Source organism: Sorex araneus, chromosome 3 (genome assembly GCF_027595985.1).
Source record: "Sorex araneus isolate mSorAra2 chromosome 3, mSorAra2.pri, whole genome shotgun sequence".
NCBI classification, from domain to species: domain Eukaryota; kingdom Metazoa; phylum Chordata; class Mammalia; order Eulipotyphla; family Soricidae; genus Sorex; species Sorex araneus.
This window is the reverse complement of record NC_073304.1, coordinates 181,972,351-181,993,877: the sequence shown is the minus strand read 5'-3', so window position 1 is coordinate 181,993,877 and position 21,527 is coordinate 181,972,351. Positions and strand designations below refer to the sequence as shown.

The window sequence follows — 21,527 nt, the reverse complement described above, 5'->3', positions numbered from 1 at the left end:
CTGCTTCCTCTGCTGATCTTGCTGGTCTGCGGTTATCTGCCTCCGAGATACCCGCCTCCCCAAGGAACGGCCCGAGTAAGGAACAGTCAAAGCAGTTTCCATATGTTCTGAGGAAGAGCCTGCAGATCTGAGAATGGGGAGGTAGACCTGGTACTGATCTCCACCGGCTGTCAGGATTGCTACAAAAGGGAAGGTGAGGCCTGGTGGCCTGGGCCCCTCTGCGCAAGTGAATCTAAGGGGCAATGACAATGTACAAGAGAGATGGTAGATGAGACAGGATGAGAATGAAGTAAGGGTCCAGGAGCTGCAGAGAGGGCACAGCAGGGAGGGCAACTCGCCTTACACGCGGCCAACCCCAGCTGATCCTTGGCACTGCATGTGGTCCCCCAATTTCTGAGCACGGAGGCAGAGCAAGCCCTGGGCATCCCCCAGAAGTGGCCCCCACTGGAACAGCAGCAGTAGGATGCATGTCCTGAGAGAGTGGACAGAAAATGAGGCAGGAGATTTTAGTCTCGGCTCAGCTTCTGGAATCATGAGGAGGAGGAAAAGCCAACGGCAGGTCCGGGAGCCAGGCTGGCTCTGAGCACGACCTCCTGCGGCAGACGGGGCTGTCCAGGGCCCGTCTGGACCCCCTTCCCAGCCTCACCCTCACTTTCTCAGGACCTGACTCAGGCATCCAGGGGCCTGTCCCCAAGGCCCAACACCACTAAGCCTCCGGGTGGGCTGGATGCTTACCAAACCCGCCAGGCACCATAACTGAAGCAGCCCAGCTGGTCTGAGGGCTGATCTCGGCAGCTGCTGGATATTCCAGCAGAGCTTAACCGGAAGGAGCTTCAGCTCGGGATGAGAGTGACCGAGGGGGTCAGTTGGCTGAGAGCAGCTGGGGAGGATGGACACCCCAAGTCCAGGACGCTCTCGGCTCCATGGTCCAGGCCAGCCCTGCAGAATTCCTCTGTGCCAACAAGCCACCCCTGCCACCCACCCTGCTCCCAAACACACCATCACAGCTTGACAGCCAAGCACCCAGCTCCTGTCACCAAGCTGCTCCCTATAGCGAGCTCCGACGGGCCAGACCAGGGCACTACCGCCATGGCTCAGGCTTCTGTCAAGGATCCCCGGAACCCTTGAAGGCCTTGGCCCGAGAGAGGGACTTTGGAAGGCTGCCCCATCAGCCAAGATTCTTGGGGGAAGGGGAGAGTCTTCACACAGAAACCACTGCTGCTGTAAACCCAACTCAGCATGTCGAAGGGATTCCTGGGAAATGCTGTAACACAGAAGTTCTACATCTCTATGGGACAGGAACAGAACTGTGGACATGGTATCAGGTGTTGTGAGGGGGCCAGGGGACAAGCACTGGCCACATCCATCTGCCAGAATCTAGGGCTGGAGGGACAACGGGAAGGACACCCACCTCGCATGCAGCTGACCCCAGTTCCACCCCCAGCACTGCAGAGGGGCCCCTGAACATGGGGCTGGGAGTCAGCCCCGAGCAGTGCCGGGGGCAGTCCCAGAAAAAAATGACAAAAAAAAAACCAAAACAGCACAGAAGCCTCAGAATGCCCAGGGTGACCTTGGCAGAAACATGGACTCCTGTGGCGGGGATGCTGAGATGTCCATGTGGCCACAGCCCAGGCTCCATGTTGGGGTGGACAATCTCCGTAGGAGGTCATGTGGGCACCAGAGAGGCCTCGAGACATCGTGCGCCTTCCCCTCAGTTTGGGCTTTGCTCCTAACTCAGAACTGTCACTCCCACCCCAAATTAAGTCTACTGGGCTGGACGGTGGCTGAAGTGGCAAAACACTTGGGCCCAGGCACCTCCAGTGTGACCCACACACCAAACCACCGAAGTGTAGGTGAGGAATGGAGTCAGAATGACATTGAGGAGAAGGTGCAGCTCCTGGGCAACCCCCACAACCTCCCCTCCCCCCGCCGGCTTTCCTGCAAACCATCACGAGGCCAGGGGCTGCTCCCATGTCAGAAGCGTTCCTGGCCACTTGCATAAAAAAAAAATACTCTCCCCATTTCCAGAACTTGAAAACAGTCATTGAAAATGAAGACAGACAACAACATCTGCCCTGTTGCAAGTAAGTTCCCCTGAGGTCAGTCTGGGGGGACAACAAACAGCTGACACGGCAGCTAAGCGGGATGACAGAACCACCAGCCCATGTGAAGGCAGGCTGGGAAGCGGCCGCAAAGGCGGAGAAGCCTCCCTGGCCTGCTCGTGCAAGTCTTCTGCTCTGGAGCAGAGGAGGTGCCAACACGTGCGCTGGGAAGATTCATGTGTATTCAGGGTACGGGAAACCCCTCACCTCACCTGGGGAGGGCTGCGTGTCTGCAGGCCTCACACACCCAGCAGCCCTGCCTCTTGGCGCACTGCAAGCTGTGGACCCGGGAACAAACAAATTGACATCTGTTTTAGGCTAAAAATGGAAGTTGTAGAGCTGCTCTCTCCCCTTCCCAGGTTTGCTCCCTGGCATGGAACAAAGGCTCCCCCAAATCTGGCACCAAGGGGATTCCAGGTAATGTTGAGGCACCAGTCCCCTACCTGCAGGGTAGTTGCAGGGTGGGGGGCGTGCAGGAAAGGGCGTGGCAGCCAGCTCTCCAGGGCCTAACAGATCAGGCTCCTACACAAATTCCTTCCCCTTGCTCACTCATGCAGCCCAAGTCCTCTCTGTCCACTCCATGCCAAGGTGCCTGCTGGCGCCAGGCCACATGGCACCAGCTTCCATCAACCTAGCCTGTGGGTACTGGGAGGGAGCAGGGCCCTCTGTAAGTGCTCCACAGAGAAGGTGCAGACAGCTGCTGTGGCCTTTGGGGGGGGGCGGACAGTGGGGGGAGTGTGAGGAGAGTTGGAATCCAGCGTGATGTGGACACTGGCGCCCTGTGTCCCTGATGCCCGCGCCCCTGCCTTTGAGTCCAGCCTAGCACGCTGCCCTGTGCAATAAGCCGGCACCTCGCCCGACACCGCGCGGACCCCATGGCAACCTCCTCCGTCCCGCGCCAAGGCAGACAATCGCTCCAGTCCCCGCCGGCTGGCGCGCCCCTTTCCCTGGCCCCCAGAACCCGGCTAATTATCCTCACGGAAGGGGACAGTCCGGCAGATCAAGTTGCCTTCCGCACTGAACTTCAAGTGAGATCAAAGCGGCCGCGGGGGGAGTCCAGCCCATACTTTCACTTTCAAAGAAGAGAGAGGGGCTGTGTGCAAAGTATATTCCGCAGGATTAATGTGCCTCACTGCCCTGATTACCCGGCGGCTGGGCTCACCCCAAACCTCCCGACAAGACTCCCATTCACCAGGACGGGCCGCTGGGGGTGGGGCAGAGCCGCCGCAGCCTGCAGGAAGCCGAACCGTCAGCCCTCTCGGTGGAAAGCGGCTCGGCCTCCCCCCCACCCCCCCCACCCCGGCACATGAAAGCTGCGCCTTTAGGGGCCTCTTTTCAGATTCAAATAACATCCTGGGGAGTGCGGGGCGGGGGTATCTCATAAAAAACGAGTCTGGGTGGGGGAGGCTTCCCCAGAGGGCCTAGAGGGGGAGTTCTCTTGGGTGCTGATTTGATTTTCAGCCCGTGCAGGGCCCGTGAGAGCTGGGGGGGGGGCGGGGGGGACTATGGTTTCCTGTCCCTTTCTCAGGGACCCGGGGTGGGGAGGAGGGCGCCCCGGCGAGGAAGAGAGCCCATGTCACCGGGTCACAGGGGTCTGAATGAGCTCTGGTTGTTCTGTGGGGGAATTACGATGAGGCCCCATACACACACATGGAACATTTCACAGTTCAAAGCTCCCGAGTCTCAGAGTTAGAATTAGGACTTCAGAGGGACTTTTACTTCAGCCCAGCTATGACGGGTGGGGTGGGGGTGGGCAGGCAAGTCCTTAGTAGAATCGAGAATAAGAAATTCTAATGACAAAGTATGGAAGCAATTACAAAGAGATAGTTAAATGATATTCTAAACCAGCAGGGGAAAAAAAATCAGTAATTAGTTGGGTAATAGAAGAATTCTGAAATGAAAGGCTTCTTACCGTACTTACAGGGTGAGTGGCATGTCATTCAAGGCTCCCTGTCTTGAAATTCCAACCCCCCAACTCTACCCTAGAGTCTATTTGAATATTTACGGCGCTACTTTATATTCTGGCATCAGTTTTTTCCTTAGTGCATGCTGGATTCTGACTTACTCCCCAATATCCGATCATTTACCAGCCCCACAATGTAATCATGCTATTTTTACCGGTAAGAAGCCTATCAGAGGCCTAAGGCATGGAGCTCAGAAACACATGGGTTAGGGCTTCTCTGGCATCCTGGAATGCATTCACTCATTTCCATTATTACTCGCCACTTCATGTCCTGAAAGATGTATTCAAGTAGACTCAGAAGCACACTTCTTGCTCTTTTCAAAAATCAACTAATGGAATATCTGAACTTGGAAAAGTGCTATCCAGGGTTTTGCTAACCCTAAAAGTTGTGCTCTTCGGTGAAAATTGACTTGCTTCTCAGATGCTTGTGAGAGGCTTGCTGGGCCCGAGTTTAGCTCTCTGTGAACAGTTTCAAGTCCTTAAGGTCTGGCAGCAGGGATGTGACTTGCTGTCTTGGGCGCAGCAGACAGAGGGTCCACTGAGTCAATTAACCCTTTCTTATAAGAAGTGAACAACACTTGTGTTCTATACTCCCTATTCTGCCTAGGGCTGACAAAAAAAAAGTAAAAATGCTCCAACATAAAGGGATAAAACAGGGCAACAGTAATAAGATAGGTTCCGTAAAACACCAACCTGAGAGAGAGAGAGAGAGAGAGAGAGAGAGAGAGAGAGAGAGAGAGAGAGAGAGAGAGAGAGAGGGAGAGGGAGAGAGAGGGAGGGAGGGAGAGAGAGAGAGAGAGTGCCCTCAGCCGAGTGAGCGGGCAACAGTGGTCATTCAATAAGTCTTGAAATTTTGAGAGGGATGTTTTTGGGTTTGGGGGAGAATGAGCTCACACTTAAGTGAGTAATGTGTGGTGCCTGACTGAGCCCCAGTGATGGAGATGCTGCTGTACTTATTTCACAGCATGGTGCCTGTCTCACTGAGGCCAAGTTTCCCGGACTGCCCTTTCCTTTAGGCTGGGAGACAGACGGTTTCGTGGAAAACACAAATCCCTGTGTGACCGCAGCTTCTCACATGCCGTTCTGCTTCTAATGACAATCTTGAGCTGGAGCCAATGGGGCACAAGAGTCCAGAGCCCATGAGGGCCACTGCCACTGCTGCAGGGGACACTAATAGCAGGGCAGTGACAGGGAGGGTGATGCTAGAGAAGGAGAAAGTGTCTGAATCCTGCTGGGCATGCTACCTGCACTTCCTCAGGCAACCCTCCCACCAACCCAAGAGGTCAGTTCTCTTGCAGGGCCACTCCATGGCGGGTGAGGGAAGGCCATCCTGATCCCTGCAGCTGGCCGGGACAGAAGCGGCGTATCTGAGAGCCCAGCGCCCTCCCAATTGATCTTTTGCCTCCTGAAAGACAATTTTCAAGGCTCTGCCATCTCTGAGAGCCCTGTGAAGGCAGACAGGATGAACATGTGAGTTTCTCTTCTCAAAACTGAGTCTTGCTTGGAGCCTACAAATTGTATGTAACAAGGGCTCAGCTTATGCAGTGATTAGAGGCAGAAGAGCTGGAATGCAAAGACCCAAGAGCAATGGAGACCTCTGCAGAGCGGTCAGCCCGTGCTTGGAACATGGGGCCAGAATTTTCCAAGGTTTTCTTTAAAGTCAGTAATACAGCGATCGGCATGTACAGAGTTGGAGTCACTTTGAAGGGATAAAAATAATGCAGCAACCTTGAAGGGCGTATGGTGTTTCCACACCTCAGTGTGAGTGTGACTGCTGTGGGCACGTCTACGGCCTGCCCAGGACACCTGGAAGGACGTGTCGGGGTTCCCACACTTGGTCAGCATGACCACACAGGGCACATCTAGGGCGTTTCCAGTTTCACTGGAGTGCTGGGTTGCCAGGACTCAGCACCCAGGTTTGGGGCAAGGCCTTTGGTCCCCCAAGTGAATTCAAACCAAGCTCCTTCACCTTTCCTTGTCTGTAAAAGAAAGGAAGTAGCTTCTGCTCTTCTGATAACACAAGACTATGGATAAAAAGAGAAACTGCCCAGTAATGGGGCAGACTTGCTATGCAAATGTGCGAAGTGCTTGGAACACTGGGATGTTTGGGCCTTTCCGAAAGGCCGGTGAAGCTGCTTTCACTGTCACAGCAATCAACAGCCCTCAGGGACATGGCTCACTTTTATGGGGCCATAATTGCATCCAGGCACCAGTTGAGCATGTTACATGCATCATCTCTTGTACTTCCTACTTTTAATACCCCTTCATGAGTCACCCATTTTGAGACACGTGGCTTCTATAGTTCAGAGAGGGTAGGACACTTGCTCAAGAGGTCACAGCAAGAGGAAGGCCACAATCTCAGCCACGGCCAAGAGCCTCTCCAGGCCTCTGCACACACACTGATTCCTTCCACTGGGAGGAATCTGAGAAGTCCTAAATCTACACACCCATCCCACAGCAGGACGAGAATCAAGAAGAAAGACAGAGGGAGCGGGAAGAAATGCCAGGATCATAGTCACACCAGCTGCACACTGGTTCTTTCCAGATCACCTGAGCTGGTTCTCCCCTGTCTCTTTTAAAGAAACCAAACGGCAAGTTCTGGACTATTGTCACCCTAAACCTCAGCCACTGACGGAAACTCGCAACTTGCTCCCCGAGGTCGGCATGGGGGTACCAGGTGAAGCCACAACCCAGGGTGCGAGCCGCAAATTAGTGATCTGCCCCCCCCCCCACCTCACCCTTGCATGCCAGCAGGGTGTGGGCCGTCCCTGGCCCCGTCCGGGTTCAGAATAGTCTCGTAGAAGTCGAGCCACTGAAACACTCTTTTGTGCAGGCCACACAACACCCTTAGCCCTTGTGGAATCAACTTGCTTATGTGACACTCAGTTTTCACTGAGCTGGGAGATTCACTACCTGCATTCGTTTCTCAAAATAATTTTCCCCTCAAGCTTTAGATCAGGAGGCCTTTGACCCCATTGGGACAGTGTTTGATTTGAGGAACCTGGGTGTCCTTTCCTGACCCGCCAGGGGTGTGTCTAGACAGCAGATAAAGGCCCGTGTCCCTCAGATGTGAGAAAAACAGCCCAGGCTCCTTCCTCAAGCTCATCACCCCAAGGGAAGGTTCTGAGGGAGAGACAGGCTATGCCAGGGCCCATCCACAAGTGCGTTGGCCTTTTCCATTATCCAGCGTGAAGCCAGAAAGGGAGCTGAGGCGAGAAGCACCTGCAGCATTTCAAAATGGACCTGTTGCATGTGACAGGCTGGCCCAGCAGTCTGCCGGGGGATCACACAGCCCTGAACAGCCTCAGCCTCGCTCCTCCAGCTCGGGGCTCATGCCAACACGGGATGAACGGAGGGGTCCTGAAGAAGGAGCGAGAGCAGGACATGCAGGGACGTCCAGCAGATGTTACCAGGTCATCAGGTCATCTGCTCAGCGCACAGTCCCATGGGCACCGCGGCCCTGCTGGGCTGGCACATGGACCTAATCGCGCTGGACAGCAGCTCTGGAGTCCTTCCTACTGGCTCTCCAGCCCAGCGGGGAGAGACTGTGCCAGGAAGTGGCTATACAGGGCCAGGTAGCCCTGGGGCCTGACCAGCCCATCCCTGAAAAAACTGGACGCCTAAGCGAGGAAGCCTGTCCCCACTCCAGGAAGAAGAGCAGCAAGCGAGGGTGCATTCTCGACTCCAGGGAGGACGCACAGGGTCACCTGGTTTCACTACTCTGGAGTGTAGTGGCACAAGGCTGCCATGACCCACGGGCTCAGGAAGCATCCGTGCCACATGCTCAGCCAGGCTGGCACACCTGTCAGGGCCACATATCCCGCTCTGGTGGCTGAGACCCCAGACCAACTCCAGGGGGCTCTGAGCGCATCTGCAGCTGTGAGACCCCACGGGCCGACCATAGTGGGCACAGGGGCAGAGGTGGGTGGGTGGAGGTTGTGGGATGCAGCATGGCCGGAACCCGACAAGGAATGGGGCTATAAACACAGTGCCGCAAATGAGGCTTTTTTAAAAAGAGAAAGAGAAACGCCAAAAGCCCAGCCTGTCACGTGCATGGTCGTGCCCACAAGGGTCTCTGTCAGAGGAAATTGAAAGGGCAGTGTTGCTGTGGCCTCCCGGCCTGTGGCCGTCCACTCCAGCCCCTGACCTCTGCTCTGATGACCCCATCCACTGGTGAGGTTGCGTTCGCTCGCACTGCTTCAGACCCCAGATTTCTCCCCGCAGCCTCACCAGCCCCAACAATGGAGCACTGGGGGACTGCTGGGGGTGCCGGGCCCCTCCCTCCCTTTTCCAGCAAGGGGACACTGCGACAGGCTCTTCTCTCTCCCCGCCTGAAGTTCACTCTCCACCCGCCTCTGCCGTTATTGTGTGCAGGTGCCTGGAGCCTCGCTGCTCCGTGAGCTGTGGGGGGCACGGACTGGGGGTGGGGGGCCAGGCGGGTGGGAGCCGGCCAGGGCAGGTGAAGCCAGCAATGCCAGAGGGAGGCCATGTCCTGGGGAAGAGGCGAGAACCGGGCTCAGACACTCCTGGGGACCTAAGCCCCAGTCCGGCCGGCATCCCCACACACAGGGGCCAGTCAGGCTCGTTCCACAGGAGCACTGACTGCAGAGTGAGACTCAGCGGGGCTGCGGGACCTCAGGGGCGGGAGGGGGCCCTGCAGACACCACGTGGGAGGGGATGGCCCCAACCAGTCCTCAAGGGGCCTGTGTGAGGACATTTATGTATCCCCTCCTCTTTTCCTTCTTTCATTGGGCCTCCTGAGCATGCAGAGGGTCTGGGAACTCCCACGGGAGGCTCGGGCAGCTGGATTGCAGGTCTGTACAGGGGGGCAGTGCTGGGATCCAGCCAGGGCCCAGCTCAGGGCTGCCCACTACCTCCCCGCGCCTGGGAGTGCTCTCAGGGATGCCTGAGGCAAACCCCACAGTTCAGTGCTCAGGCTGGACAGGGCAGAGCTCCAGGCCCAGTGGAGTTGGGGTCCAGGTGACAGTCAGCAGCAGTGTCTAGCACTGCTCCCTTTGAGAGTGGACACCCCTGAGTGGCTGCCCCTCCAGTGGACGGGATGAGGGGGCCATCACTTAGTCACTGGCGCCAGACTTTCCTTCTGGGGGTTGTGCAGTTTTGAATTGAGTTGTGGAAAGTCTGGGTTGCCTTTTCTTTTCCCTTTTCTCACAACATCTTTCCAACAGCTGAGCGGCTTCTGGGGGTGTGAGTAGAGAGAGTGAGCGCCCGGTCCAGCAGCGCCTGTTTACGATGCAGGCAGAGATGCTTACACAGAGGGTGTTGGATGGTCCATTGCCGGTCCGAGCCATCTGTGGCAATACGGAGGCCGGACGAAGGTCCCAGCACACGGGGATGCTCACCCATGGGCCACAGTGACACAGAGACAGGAAAGTGGAGAGAGGTGAGGCTGGGGCAGAACTTGGGAGAACAGCAGGAGTGAGGCCTGAGGCCTGGGGGTCTGGGTGCAGCTCGGGAGAGGCTCACACAGGTCAAGGCTGTGGGAGCCTGACAAAATCTGTGCTCAGACCCCAGGGCCCAGTGCAGGAAATGACTGTTCCCACCCCCAGCCCCAGCCTTGGTTTCTGCTTCCTGGGCCCCTGGGGGCCTTGGGGAAGGAGGTGGCTCCCAGACACGGCTCCTGTTCCCCCCACACGGGCGCTGCCAGTCTCCTGGGAAGGAGGCACTTTCAGTGGGGAGCACACCCAGGGGTGCTCAGGGCCCACTCCTGATTCTGTACTCAGGGATCATTCCTGGTGGGGCTCAGGGGATTACCTGCTGTGTGAGGATGGAACTGGGGCTGACCATGTCAAGGCAAGTGCCCCACCCCATGCTAGCCCTCTGGCCTCAAGGACAAGGCGTGTGTGTGTGTGTGTGTGTGTGTGTGTGTGTGTGTGTGTGAGCACCTGGCGATGCTCAGGGCTTCCTCCTGGCTCTACACTCAGGATCCACCCCTGGTGGTGCTCAGGGACCATCCGTGGTGCCTGGGATGGAACCTGGGCCGGCGCCCTGCCTGCTGTGTGGCCACTGGCCCCCAGAGGCACTGAGAGAGCAGGGACTGCTCCTCGCTGCTTCACCCCTGGTACAGAAAGGGGGTTCATGCACAGGCACTGAACATGCACGGGCTAAACCTTCTGGACTATGGTAGTTTCGTGTCATGCCTAGTCGTGCTGCCTGGGGAGGGGCCGGGCTGTGTCAGAGGCCTCCATGAGGCTCCCCCCAGCGTCCACCTCCATTCCTGATAAATGGGGTTTTATTGTTGGTTTGTTTTTTGGGGGGTGGTTACACCTGGTGGTGCTCCAGGGTCATTCCCAGTGGGAGAGAGGACGAGGTGGGGCGCCAGCTGAGACGCCCTACTGCTATTGCCGCTCGGGCCCACAAACATTTATTCAAGGAGGACTTTTCAAGAAAGTTCTGCCGGCCACTTTAAGTTTGGGACATTGTTCGTCTACTTTGGCTTAATCTCTCCATCTCCCCGCCAGCCCCCCAAACAGACTTGCTTTCTGATCAGGATCCTGAGTCTCGGCTGACCTCAAACGCCCAGCTATGGGCACTGTGTGTATGGGGGCAACACCGCTGCCCCTACACTTTCCACACGACCAGAAGCAGGAAGCCCTGTCCATGTGGAACTGACCAGCACCTGATACGCCACATCCAGGTCACAAGGTCACTTCACCCAAACTCCCATGTGAATGGATAGAGGCCCAGGCAGTACACGGACCTCAGATGGCTCAGAGCCGCAGCAAGGGGACCCGGCTGACTTCCCAGTGACCACTCAGCATCAGTACCCAAGTGACAGTGACCACTCAGCATCAGTACCTGAGTGACTGATTATGATGACACAGTGTCAGTATCCAAATGACTCAGCAGTGTGCCACAGGTTACATCCTTAGCAAACGTGAATTTTTTAAATGATGGACCGAGAGAACTGCTTGAACACAAACCAAGGGCAAAACTCCATGCTACCTGCATTTGGTCCAAGAACCATTTATGGAGTAAGAGCTCACTAGACATCTGCCATCACAGCGTGACCGGGAAATACAATGCTGGCTAAGGCATCGCTCTACCTTGCAACAAAAAATCCCCAGCTCATGACCCCTGGCATTTCCTCCCGTGAGAAAATGGCCATCTGTATTAAAACACACTCAGCTTGAAGGGATTCAAAGTCATTTCTCAGCAAAAGCTGAGGTCTCTGTCTTAAATTCCAACTAACATATTTACTCCAAAATCAGCAACGGCCAGAGACAAACTTTCGAGCAGCATTCTGAGTTTCCAGACAAAGCTGCTTCCAGGGGTCAAGGTCCCATTTCTCTTCCTAACAACCGAGGCCCTCTCATCCCCGCTTTCTGGACTCTGGAGAAATGCAGGCGGCGCGAGCATGGACTCTGGAAATGAAGCAGTTTTCTCACCTTGCCCGGCACACTCATAAATCAAGAACAAAGGCAAAAGCAAAGAGCTTCCCTTCCGCGGCTCCCTGGCCTTCCATGGGGGCTGGCCCCGACATCCTCATTCCGTTCATGACTGCCATTCTTTCCAGGACAGTCACCGCAGGGCTGTGCGCGGGCGTGCTGCTAACCAGGACCCTTGGGGCTGCAGCTCTGGCTGCACGGGGCTGTGGACACTCCCAGGATGGAGGACTTGGAGGCGTCCCTGGGCTCATGGACAGTCCCGCAGGAAGGATGCTCAGCCAGCTCACAGCAGAGGGACGTGGCCCGCAGAGCACTCAGGCCTGGGATCCGGACTCTGAGCAGGAGGGAGGACGGGGAGCCTGTCTGGCGGCCAGGGAGAGGCTACTCGTCCTCTCTGGGGCTGCTGGACCGGCCCCTCTCCCTGCTGACTCCACAGTAAGGAAAGCTGCGCTTCCCTGCATCCTTTTATGGAGGGACAGCCATGGGGACACCAGTCCACGCTCCCCAGCTTCCTCCTGCTGATATAATTGTTTTTATCATAACCACTGTCCATGTGTGTGTGTGTGTAGCCACTGTCCACGTGTGTATAGCCACTGTCCATGTGTGTGTAGCCACTGTCCACGTGTGTGTAGCCACTATCCACGTGTGTATGTGTGTGTGTGTGTGTAGCCACTGTCCACGTGTGTGTGTGTGAGTGCATGTGTACACACACCTGTGTGGCATTAGATCAGCCCTGGCAGTGCTGTGCCCTGCAGGGTCTCACTGAGTCAGTCCTGGAGGCAAGCATGGGGTTTCCATCACACACAGCTTAAAACAAGTCATGAGGTCACTCAAGATAAGGAGTCTGGGCAGGGGTGCCCATTCTGCCAGGGGCACGTGGGGGCAACCAACATGGCCACAGGGGCATGCGACGGTCAAGTAATCTCTCTCAGCCTCCCTCTTGCTCTTCTCTCTCTTCCTCTCTCTCTCCCTTTCCCTCCCTGTCTCTCTCTCTCCCTCTCACTTTCACTCTCTTGGTCTCTCTTCCCCTCTCTCTCCATCTCTTTTCCTCTTCCTCTCTCTCCTTACTCCCTCTCCCCCCTCTCGCTCTTCTCCCTCTTGCTCTCTATGTCCATCCCATTCTCTCTCCCTCTCTCCCCTCCCTCTCTCTCCCTCCCACACTCTCTCCCTCTTTCTCCCTCTCTCTCCCTCCCTCTCTCTCCCTCTTGCTCTCTCTTTCCCTCTCTCTCCCCCCTCCCTCTCCCTCTTGCTCTCTCCCTCTTGCTCTCTCCCTCTTGCGCTCGCTCTCTCTCTGTCTCTCACTCTTCCCCACTCCCAGCACCCAACTCTGTATAACCCAGAGCAGGCATCAGGAAACGTGGGCCAGCTCTCTGCCTCCTGACAGGTGTCTCTGCCTTCCTCGGACCTAAGTGTCTCCTGTCCAGGAGGAGGGCCCAGCTCCTCTCTCCACCGACTGACTCCTGCCCTATTTTCAGACCAATCTGAGCTGGCCCCATGGGGGTGGGCCCTGAGCATAAAGGGGATGCTTCCCCTCACAGGCTCCCCTGGCCTGGTGGGGAGCACACCCAGGTGACAGACACACAGCATCGCCCTCCACGGGCAGGACAGGTGCTGCCCTTGTCCTCGCTCTAGTCCCTGCTCAGCCACCAGGACGCCACCAGCACAGACGTCCTTGCTCTGGGCGCTTCCAGACCTGGGTAGACAAAACAATTCCCAGCAACTACTCGCAGTCACGAGGCCAAGAGCAGAGGGATGGGCCCAGCTGCCTGCACCTTGTCTAGTAGAGAAGTCCAGAAAAATCTCCACAGTTGAGGGAACCGCCTCCCCGGGGAGCTCTGGAGATCACTGTGCGTGGCCTGGCAGGGTCACTCTGAGGGCCCACAGGGGCACGAGGGGAAGAGTGGGGGCAGCGCCGAGGACTGTGCGTGGTGCCAGGACCTGGCGAACCCTGCTCTGCCATCTGCATTTCACACTTTTTTCACACTCGGCAGAACAAACTTGAAGGGCCAGCCAGAAGCCCCTGCTCTCATGGAGATGCCCAATGTCACGGTGTGGCTGGCACACACACACACACACACATACACACACACACATACACACACACACACACACGCACACACACACATGCATGCACATACGCATGCACACACCATGTCACCTGCTCCAGCAAGGAACACGGGGTCCCACACAGCAGTCACGCCCCGGAACCAGTGCTGCTGTTACTCCTACCTGACGCAGCCTTTGGGAATCCCTGAAATGGGCAAGGCCAGGGAGCAAACGTGCAGGCAGCACACGCCCCAGCAGGCACAACAAACTATCACCTTAAGAACCCGGTTCTGAGAGCAGTCAGGGACCCAGAGGCACAGTTATCCTCCTGTTCAGCCCTCTGGGAGTACTGAGCAGTCATACACACACACAGACACACAGACACTCAAAGACATATACACAGACATGCACACGCACAGACGCAGATATACGCACAGACACACAGGCACACACATACACACATACAGACACAGACACACAGACACACACATATACACAGACACTCAAAGACATACACACAGACATGCACACACAGACACAGACACACACAGACACACAGGCAAACACATGTGCGCACACACACACTCACACACACACACACTATTGTGTGGACAGCTTGCTGGGGCAAGGCAAGAATGACAGGGCAGAGGCTCTGTGTCCAGTGCTCTCCCTGAACTATGTGAAGGTGAGTGTCAACTTCCTTGCTGCGGAGCAGAGCAGAGACCGCTCACTGTCTGTGGCCCCCTCTGCTAGCCCGCCCCTCATCAAGTCCAGCCTCGGCTGCAGGCTGCTCCATGGGGATGAGCTCACTGAGTGCCTGGCACATGGAAATGGTCGCACTGTCCACCAAACTGCTCCTGCCTGGCACTGCCCCAGGGAAGGAGGGGCAGAGCCCCCACGAGAGACTTGGCGGAGTGGACAGCGGAACTGGAGCTGTTGATTTTCAAATTTCCTTCGGGGCTTTTTGATACCTACAGCAGAGCTTAAAAACCCACAAACAACAACAAAACAGCCCACGATGGCCACTCACAGCCTCCGACGTCACGGTCCTTCCTGGGGACACTGCGGGCCTGGCTCTGTCTGGGCTCAAGCCCTTCAACGTAAAGGGTGACGTAAAGGGTGGAAAACGTGCCACCCGCGGCCGAGCATAGACATGACTCCGAGGTGGCAGAGCCTCTGCAAGCAAATGCTGCTGATGGCAGGCAGGCCCGGCCTGGCTCACGCAGCGGCTCCCTGAGGCCCTGCTGCGGCTCTCTCCAGGGAGCTCGGGCTGTGTCCCGAAAGGAGCGGGGAGGCCTGGTGGGACAGGCCTCTCCCTTTATGGTCCTCCTCTGGAAACCGGAGCAAAACCAGGCCCATCCTGCAGGGAGCAGCTGCCCCAGACACAGCGAGCACCTCGGCGGAGTCTGGCCAGGGTGTTGCACGCTGTGCCAGGGCCTGGCGCCCACACCCACAGTTCCCCTCAACGTCTGAACTGTCGATGGGAAACTTGATTATTATCAGTTAAAAATAACCAGGGCACCCTGGCAATGATTTAACTTGTTTGACTTTCCTTAAGCTAACAAGTAACATTTTCGACTATTGCTGGCCTGTATTTAACTTCCCCATGCCATCTGTGCAAACGCTTTTCTAATCCTTCTTGGAGTCTCTGTTTCCAGCCTGCTCAGGCCCACGCAAGCCCCCAGGGACCCTCCACACTGCCCCTATGTCGCTCCTTTTACTCAAGATTTCCTGGGACTGTGGGGAACACTGAAGGACACCAATGTCTTACCTTGACAGAGCTGAGTTGGAAACACCCTTCCTTCTGTTTACAATAGAAGTTATTTCACCATTTAAAACCAGCAGCTGAAAGCTTAAATACACATTTAATCCCTGGAAAAACTGGTACTATGGTCTGCGGTTGAGCAGTTTACTATGAGTAATTCTAGAATAAAGACTTGCATTTTTGTCGGGCTTTGTTTCCCCCACCCCACCCCCAAAGTCTGTTCAGAAACATTCTCTCTCCTCTACAGCATGACTATTGTCCACTTGGAGACTTGTTCTAGTTCACTACTGGTTAATGACCAGACTCGGAGCGGCAGACACAGCACCCTATCTGCTCTCCTCGCACTGTGTGAGAGACAGTCCCTCTCTCTGCCAGAGATGGCTCGGAGCCACTCACCAACTCCCCCAGCAACAAGTCTATGCAACAGAACGGGAGCTAGTGTCTGGCAACCGGGAAAGAAGAATCCCAAATGTGGAAGCTCTAACTCTCTCAGCCCATGGCCCAGCCAAGCACTCAGATTCATGGTTTACTCAAACAAACTTCACAGGAGAACGACTTAGCACCAAGACGAAGACGCACTCACAGATGCAGATTCTGCCCCTTGGGAAGGCCCCAGACTATCTCAGCCACCCCTGGGGCTGCCCCTAAACTTGGACCTGAGTTAAGTCAGCACCTGCCATGGAGACTTGAAGCTCGATTCTCACTGGGCCCAGAATTAGAACGGGCTTGAAGGTTATTCCTGCGCAGCTCCTGGATCTCAGGCACTGGACCTTCCTGCAGCCTCATGCCCCTCCCTTTCACCCTCAGACAGCAGCGCTGAGACTGTGGCAGAGAATGGAATTGGTCCCTGGGGCTATGAGGGCCCAGAGCGTCCACTGTAGATGACCAAGGTAGCCAGGGCCATTCTGGAACCCACCTGAGCAGGTGAGACAGACTGTCCATCACACCCACAACACGTGGACATGCCTCTGGGGGCAGCAGCCACGTAGCTCCTCAGGCCCTCAGCTGGGAAATTCTTGCGTTTCTGGGCGTGAGCTGCGGATCACGTCTGCGCTCCACCCTCCCACACCTACCCAACACTATGAGGTCGGTGCCGGGCTGGTACCTCGCCTTTGTATTGGGTGAGCAGCTGGGACGCCCCTGGCCCTTGCAAATAGGAGTTCCAGGGCACAACTCTCGTCAGCCACGTCCTCCTTCGGGATATAAGCAAAGGGGCTGACCTGGAGGGAAGGCGTGTGGGATAGTGGGTGTCTGGGAGGAGGACAATGGGTGCGCACCCAGCCAGGGTGGGCCAGGACAGTGCTTTGGGACACTGGCCAGCCTGGGAGGCGGGGCAGCACAGGCCAGGTTCTGGGGAGAGCCATAGGCAGACTCTAAATTCACTGGGGCAATCCAGGCATTTTGCTCCTCAAGGCCGGGAGGCGGGGCCGCATGAGTCCATGCATCTCGTCTCCCTCCACCCCTGTGCCTCGGGGTGCCCAGCACCCAACACCGCCCAATGCGGAGCTGGCTCTGGGGCCTCCGCCCCGATCAGGGCCCGGTGAGCTGACCAGCCGGCCGCACACCACGCTGGGCCCTGTGGCTTCTGCAGCCCATGGCACACGCCGGGGCTCTGCATTCCCAAGCGTCCCGTCTCCAGCCCCGGGGGAGGAGGGTCCTGGGCGTCTCGGGCACTCGGGGGTCTATAGGCCCTTCCAGCAGGCCTGTCCCGGACGCTCCGGGCGGCTCTGCGGGGCGGGACCCGTGGGAAGGGCGGCCAGCCGCGGCGGGGGAGCGCGCGCTTACCGGGAGCAGGGCCGTGGGTCGCGGGTCTCCAGGCGCCGGGGGCGCCGGGGGCGCCGGGGGCGCGGCGCGGGCGGGCCTGGCGGCCTTGCGCGCGGCCTGGCCGTGCTGCACGAGGCTCAGCAGCGTCCGCGTGCTCTGGCGCTCCCTGTCCGAGCTCTCAGCGCGTCCGCGCTCGTAGCGGCCCTCGCAGCTGCGGTGGTGGCGGCGGCACACGGCGATGCGCGCGCGGAGACGCTCCACGACGGCGCTGCGCGGGGCCGCGTCCCCCATGCCGCGGTCGGGGCAGGCGCGTCCGGGTCGGGTCGGGTCGGGTCCGTGCGGGCTCCGGCTCCGGGTCGGGTCGGGTCTGGGTCGGGCTCCGGCTTCGGGTCGGGTCCGGGTCCGCTCGGGGTCGGGGTCCGGCTTCGGGTCGGGTCCCGGTCCGGTTCGGGCGGGCTCCGGGTCCGGGTCGGGTCGGGTCGGGGTCGGATCCGGCTCAGGGGCCGGGGCCGGGCGCGGGGGACATGCGCCGGGAAACGCTCCGGACCGGGTCGGGGTCTGAGTCGAAGTCGGAGTCGGGGTCCGGGTCGGGGTCGGGGTCGGAGTCCGGGTCCGGGTCCGGGTCCGGGTCCGGGACGGGGTCCGGGTAGGCTCCGGGGCGAGGTCCCGGGTCCGGGTCGGGGTCCAGGTCGGGGTCCGGCTCCGGCTCTGGATCGGGTTTCAGGTCGGGGTCCGGGTCCTCTCCGGGTCGGAGTCTGGGTCGGGGTCAGGTCCGGCTCCGGCTCCGGGTTGGGTTTCGGGTCGAGGTCCGAGTCGGCTTCGGGTCGGGGTCCGGCTCCGGGCCGGGGTTCGGGTCGGAGTCCGGGTAGGGGTCCGGCTCCGGGTTGGGGTCCGGGTCGGGTTTCGGGTCGGAGTCCCGGCCGGCTCGGCTCCGGGTCGGTCCGGAGGCAGGTCCGGGTAGGTCCGGGGCGGTCCCGTCGGGCGCGCGCGGCCCGGGCCGACTCAGGGGTCCGGTGCGCGCGCGCCGCGGGTTCGAGCGGCCGTGCGGGGCTCGGGGGGCCGCATGGCGCGGCGGGCGCGGGGCTCGGGCCGGCGGGGCTCGGGGCCACTGCGCGCTGCCCGCTGCCCGCCGCACAGGCTCGCATTGTGCCCGCCGGGCCGGGGCGGGGCGGCCGGCGCCCCCTGCCGGACGCGGGGCGCACTGCGGGGCGCGGGGCGCGGTGGGGCGCGGGGGCCGCCCAGTGGTCGGGGGCGCGGGTCCCGGGCAGAGCCTATTTTGCTGACCCCAGCCCTCCCATGGGCTCTCGGCATTGGGCCTGGAAGAGCCTGGACCCGGGAGCGCCAGCGGTCCCAACCGGGATGTCGCCTGTCCCGACAGGGGGTGATGCCTGTCCCCATTGCGATGTTGCATGTCCCAACTGGGATGTCCGTGTCCCAACCGGGATTTCTCCTGTCCTGACCGCGATATTGCCTGTTCCCGTAGGGCTGTCACCCGTCTGTCCCCACCTGCAGAGTCGCCTGCCTGTCCCGGTCAGGAGCAGCTTCTGTCCCCACCGGGAGAGTCATCTGTTCCGACAGGAAAGGTTGCCTGCCTGTCCCGTCTGTCCCTACCGGGAGGGTCACCCTTCACAATCGGGAGACTCTTCTATCCCACGGGGAGCAGTGCTCATCCCGGGAGCAAAACTGGACGCGTGTGCAGGGCGGAGCAGGCCGGCTACCGGAGCCAAGGCAGTTGAGCTCGCTTGGAGGTGCTTGTGGTTGGGAATGTTTTTGCACGAAACTCCACCTTCACTGTCACTCGCAGTGCCCTGGGAAGCCTGAGTCCATCACCTCGAACTTTCTGGTGAAGCCTCCTTCCTGCGAGCTCAGAGCAGGTGTGACCTTTAGAAGCCTCAATGCCGCAGAGGACCCCTAGAGAAGACCCCCACACACACCCCGCCCGAGCCACTGCCGGTGAGGCCCATGCTGATCTCACAGGGTCTCCAATTTTCACAGGGAGAAGCAGAGTCCACGGCTTCTGATGAGGCCTTCCAAGGCAGAGTTGCCCCAAGACAAGGAATGACCCTTGGGGGCAGAGATTAGATTTGCCAGGAAACTCCCCAGGGCAAGGGCAAGGTGGGCCCTGGGTTGGTTCTGCAGAGCCCTGCTGGGTGTCCCCAAGGAAACAAACACTCCCCAGTGTTGACTGCTACACACTAAGTCATCCTCCTCCTTAGCCAGCGGCCAAGACACAGACCTTGCCTTGGGGGGCAGAGCTTTCCAGTCCTTTAGAGCAACTCTGCCCCCTCCCCCAAGCAGGCCCTGGCTACCCTCCAGCATGGAGCCTCTTACTGGCCCCCGTGATCCACTGCACTCCCCATGGAGCCTGCAGGTAGTGGATACCCCACCCTGGGCTGTCCCAGCAAGCTGGTGATGGCGCTGCGTCCTCAGCTCCCACACCTGCCCACTCTTGGGACAGGTGTCCCTTCCGGTCACAAAACCTCACAGATACCACTCAGCCTCCTGCAGTTGTGAGGGACTTAGCCTCTAGATAAAGAAACTGGTACACAGACACAATGGAATATTACTCGGCTGTGAGGAAAGAGGAAATCATGCAATTTGTGACCATGATCTGGAGAGTACCATGAGGAGTGAAGGCAGAGAGAGAGGGAGAGATACAGAATGATCTCTCACATGTGGGATATAAGGTAACAAAGTAAAGGAAAAATGGATACCAAAGGCAGCAGAAGCAGAACTGGTCTTTAACAGGAAGCATATTGGAGGGGGCATGTAGCTGGGATAAGGGGATAGGAATTGGGAGCACACTGGGACACTAGTCACCTGCTCTTGGACACTTGGGCTATTTCCAAATTTGGGCTACTGTGAATAGTTCTGCAGTGAACATAGGAGGGGAAATGTCCTTTCTGAGGAGAGATTTTACATTTTTACCCCTGGACTATTTACAATGTAGTGCCCTGTAGGCTCGCCTATTTTAATGCATTTGGAATGTTCTTTTGGAGAGTGGAAAAAGTACATTTGGGGGCCACCTGCTCTTGGAAAATCCTTCCACCTTTTCCTTCCAGGGCTTCGTCCCTTCCCACTGCCGAGGACGGTTGAGTGTATCTTTGAGGTTTGTAAATCTAGATGGAGAACTCGTGAGAACTCCATTCATGAGTGGAGGACTTTTGATGCTTTTGGAGTGTTTAGACAGTTGTGCTCACTAAATATCTTCTATGGGCCTATTACGTTCATTAAACAGTCCTGATTAAGAAGAAATGCAATATTTGAATTAGTTCACAGCCCTGCAGATGTGAGTTTCCATTAATAATATAGAGCCCTTGCCCAAGTAATCTATTCTGATATAGAGACACTTTGATTTTTGTACAGGACAGGAACACCTTAGACATTTGTCAAAATGATAATCTAATAAATGGTCACAATATATTCCAGTGGTGTCTGGCACTTCTGCTGAGTCTTTTGTCCACATTTATTCAGTGTAGCTGCCTAATTTTAAACCAATTTATCATCTGCATCATTTCCACCCACGGGTACAAACCATTTCTTTATAACAGTTGCTGGGGGTGGGGTGGGGGGATATTTTCTATGTATCCCATTTAGCTAGGGGAAAGTTTTAATCCCACTTATAAATGAGGAAACTGAGACATCAAAATTAAGTAAGTTTCTGCCTTTAATACTCTGGAGCTTTTTGTGGTTATGTCGCATGAAATCCTGACTTTCTACCTCAGGGATATGGGCATTTCCACCTGAGTGTCTGATTCCGCCTTTTCCATAACTCTGGGATATAGATCCGTGAGCTAGTGGTTTCCTGTTGGTGTAAGAGCAGGCCCATAAGAAGTGATGCATTTGTCACGGTGCCTGGCAGGTGAATGCCCCATGACTTTTTTCTTTGGCTGCTTTCCCTGGGTCCTGGACCTCGCTCAGATTCATTCCCACAGCCCCCTCCCTCTCTGCTGTTCTGTTGGTGTCACCATCTCCCTAAAATGCCTCCTGTGTTCCCCAACATCTGGGCAGTGACGTCTGTGGAGGTCCTGACAAATGGGCATGGGGAGCCTCTAATGGGAAAATGCTTCCAGCTGAGAAGACCCCAAGCTGGGTGGGGGTGTGGGGTGCAGAGAGTCTGCAGGAGGCTGAGTGCAGCCTGTCTGAGTGTCCCGTATCTGGGCCACCATAACAGCCCTGTCACTCTCCACTGCCTCTGCCTCCACCTTTCCCAGGGCCCCATCTTGGCCTTCCATCACCTCACCTTTCACCTCAGACTTCACCTGAAGGGTTATTTCCATGGGTCAGGGGGAAGAGGAGAGCTGAGAAGCGACTGACGCTTCTGTGCCACCTGTGTCACACAAAGTGGGCAGGGGCTCCGCTTCTACAATTTTTCTTGACGTTGAGATTTGGGTAGGAATTGCATGAAGCTCCAGAGGACACTCAGTAGTGTCCATGTCAGGACTGCATGAAAACGTGACTCTGCAGGTCCAGGCCCTGAT

At 57.4% G+C, this 21,527-nt stretch overlaps 1 protein-coding gene across 1 annotated transcript in view; it reads right to left on the bottom strand.

Annotated features, from left to right (window-relative positions):
• Positions 1 to 18,127, bottom strand: part of MAML2 (mastermind like transcriptional coactivator 2) — an 89,198-nt gene extending 71,071 nt beyond the window's left edge. The window contains exon 1 of the mRNA XM_055133763.1: positions 17,068 to 18,127. Coding sequence (XP_054989738.1) covers positions 17,068 to 17,337 — 270 coding nt within the window. The 5' untranslated portion in view covers positions 17,338 to 18,127. The remainder of the gene's footprint in view (positions 1 to 17,067) is intronic.
• Positions 18,128 to 21,527: the final 3,400 nt, after the last annotated feature.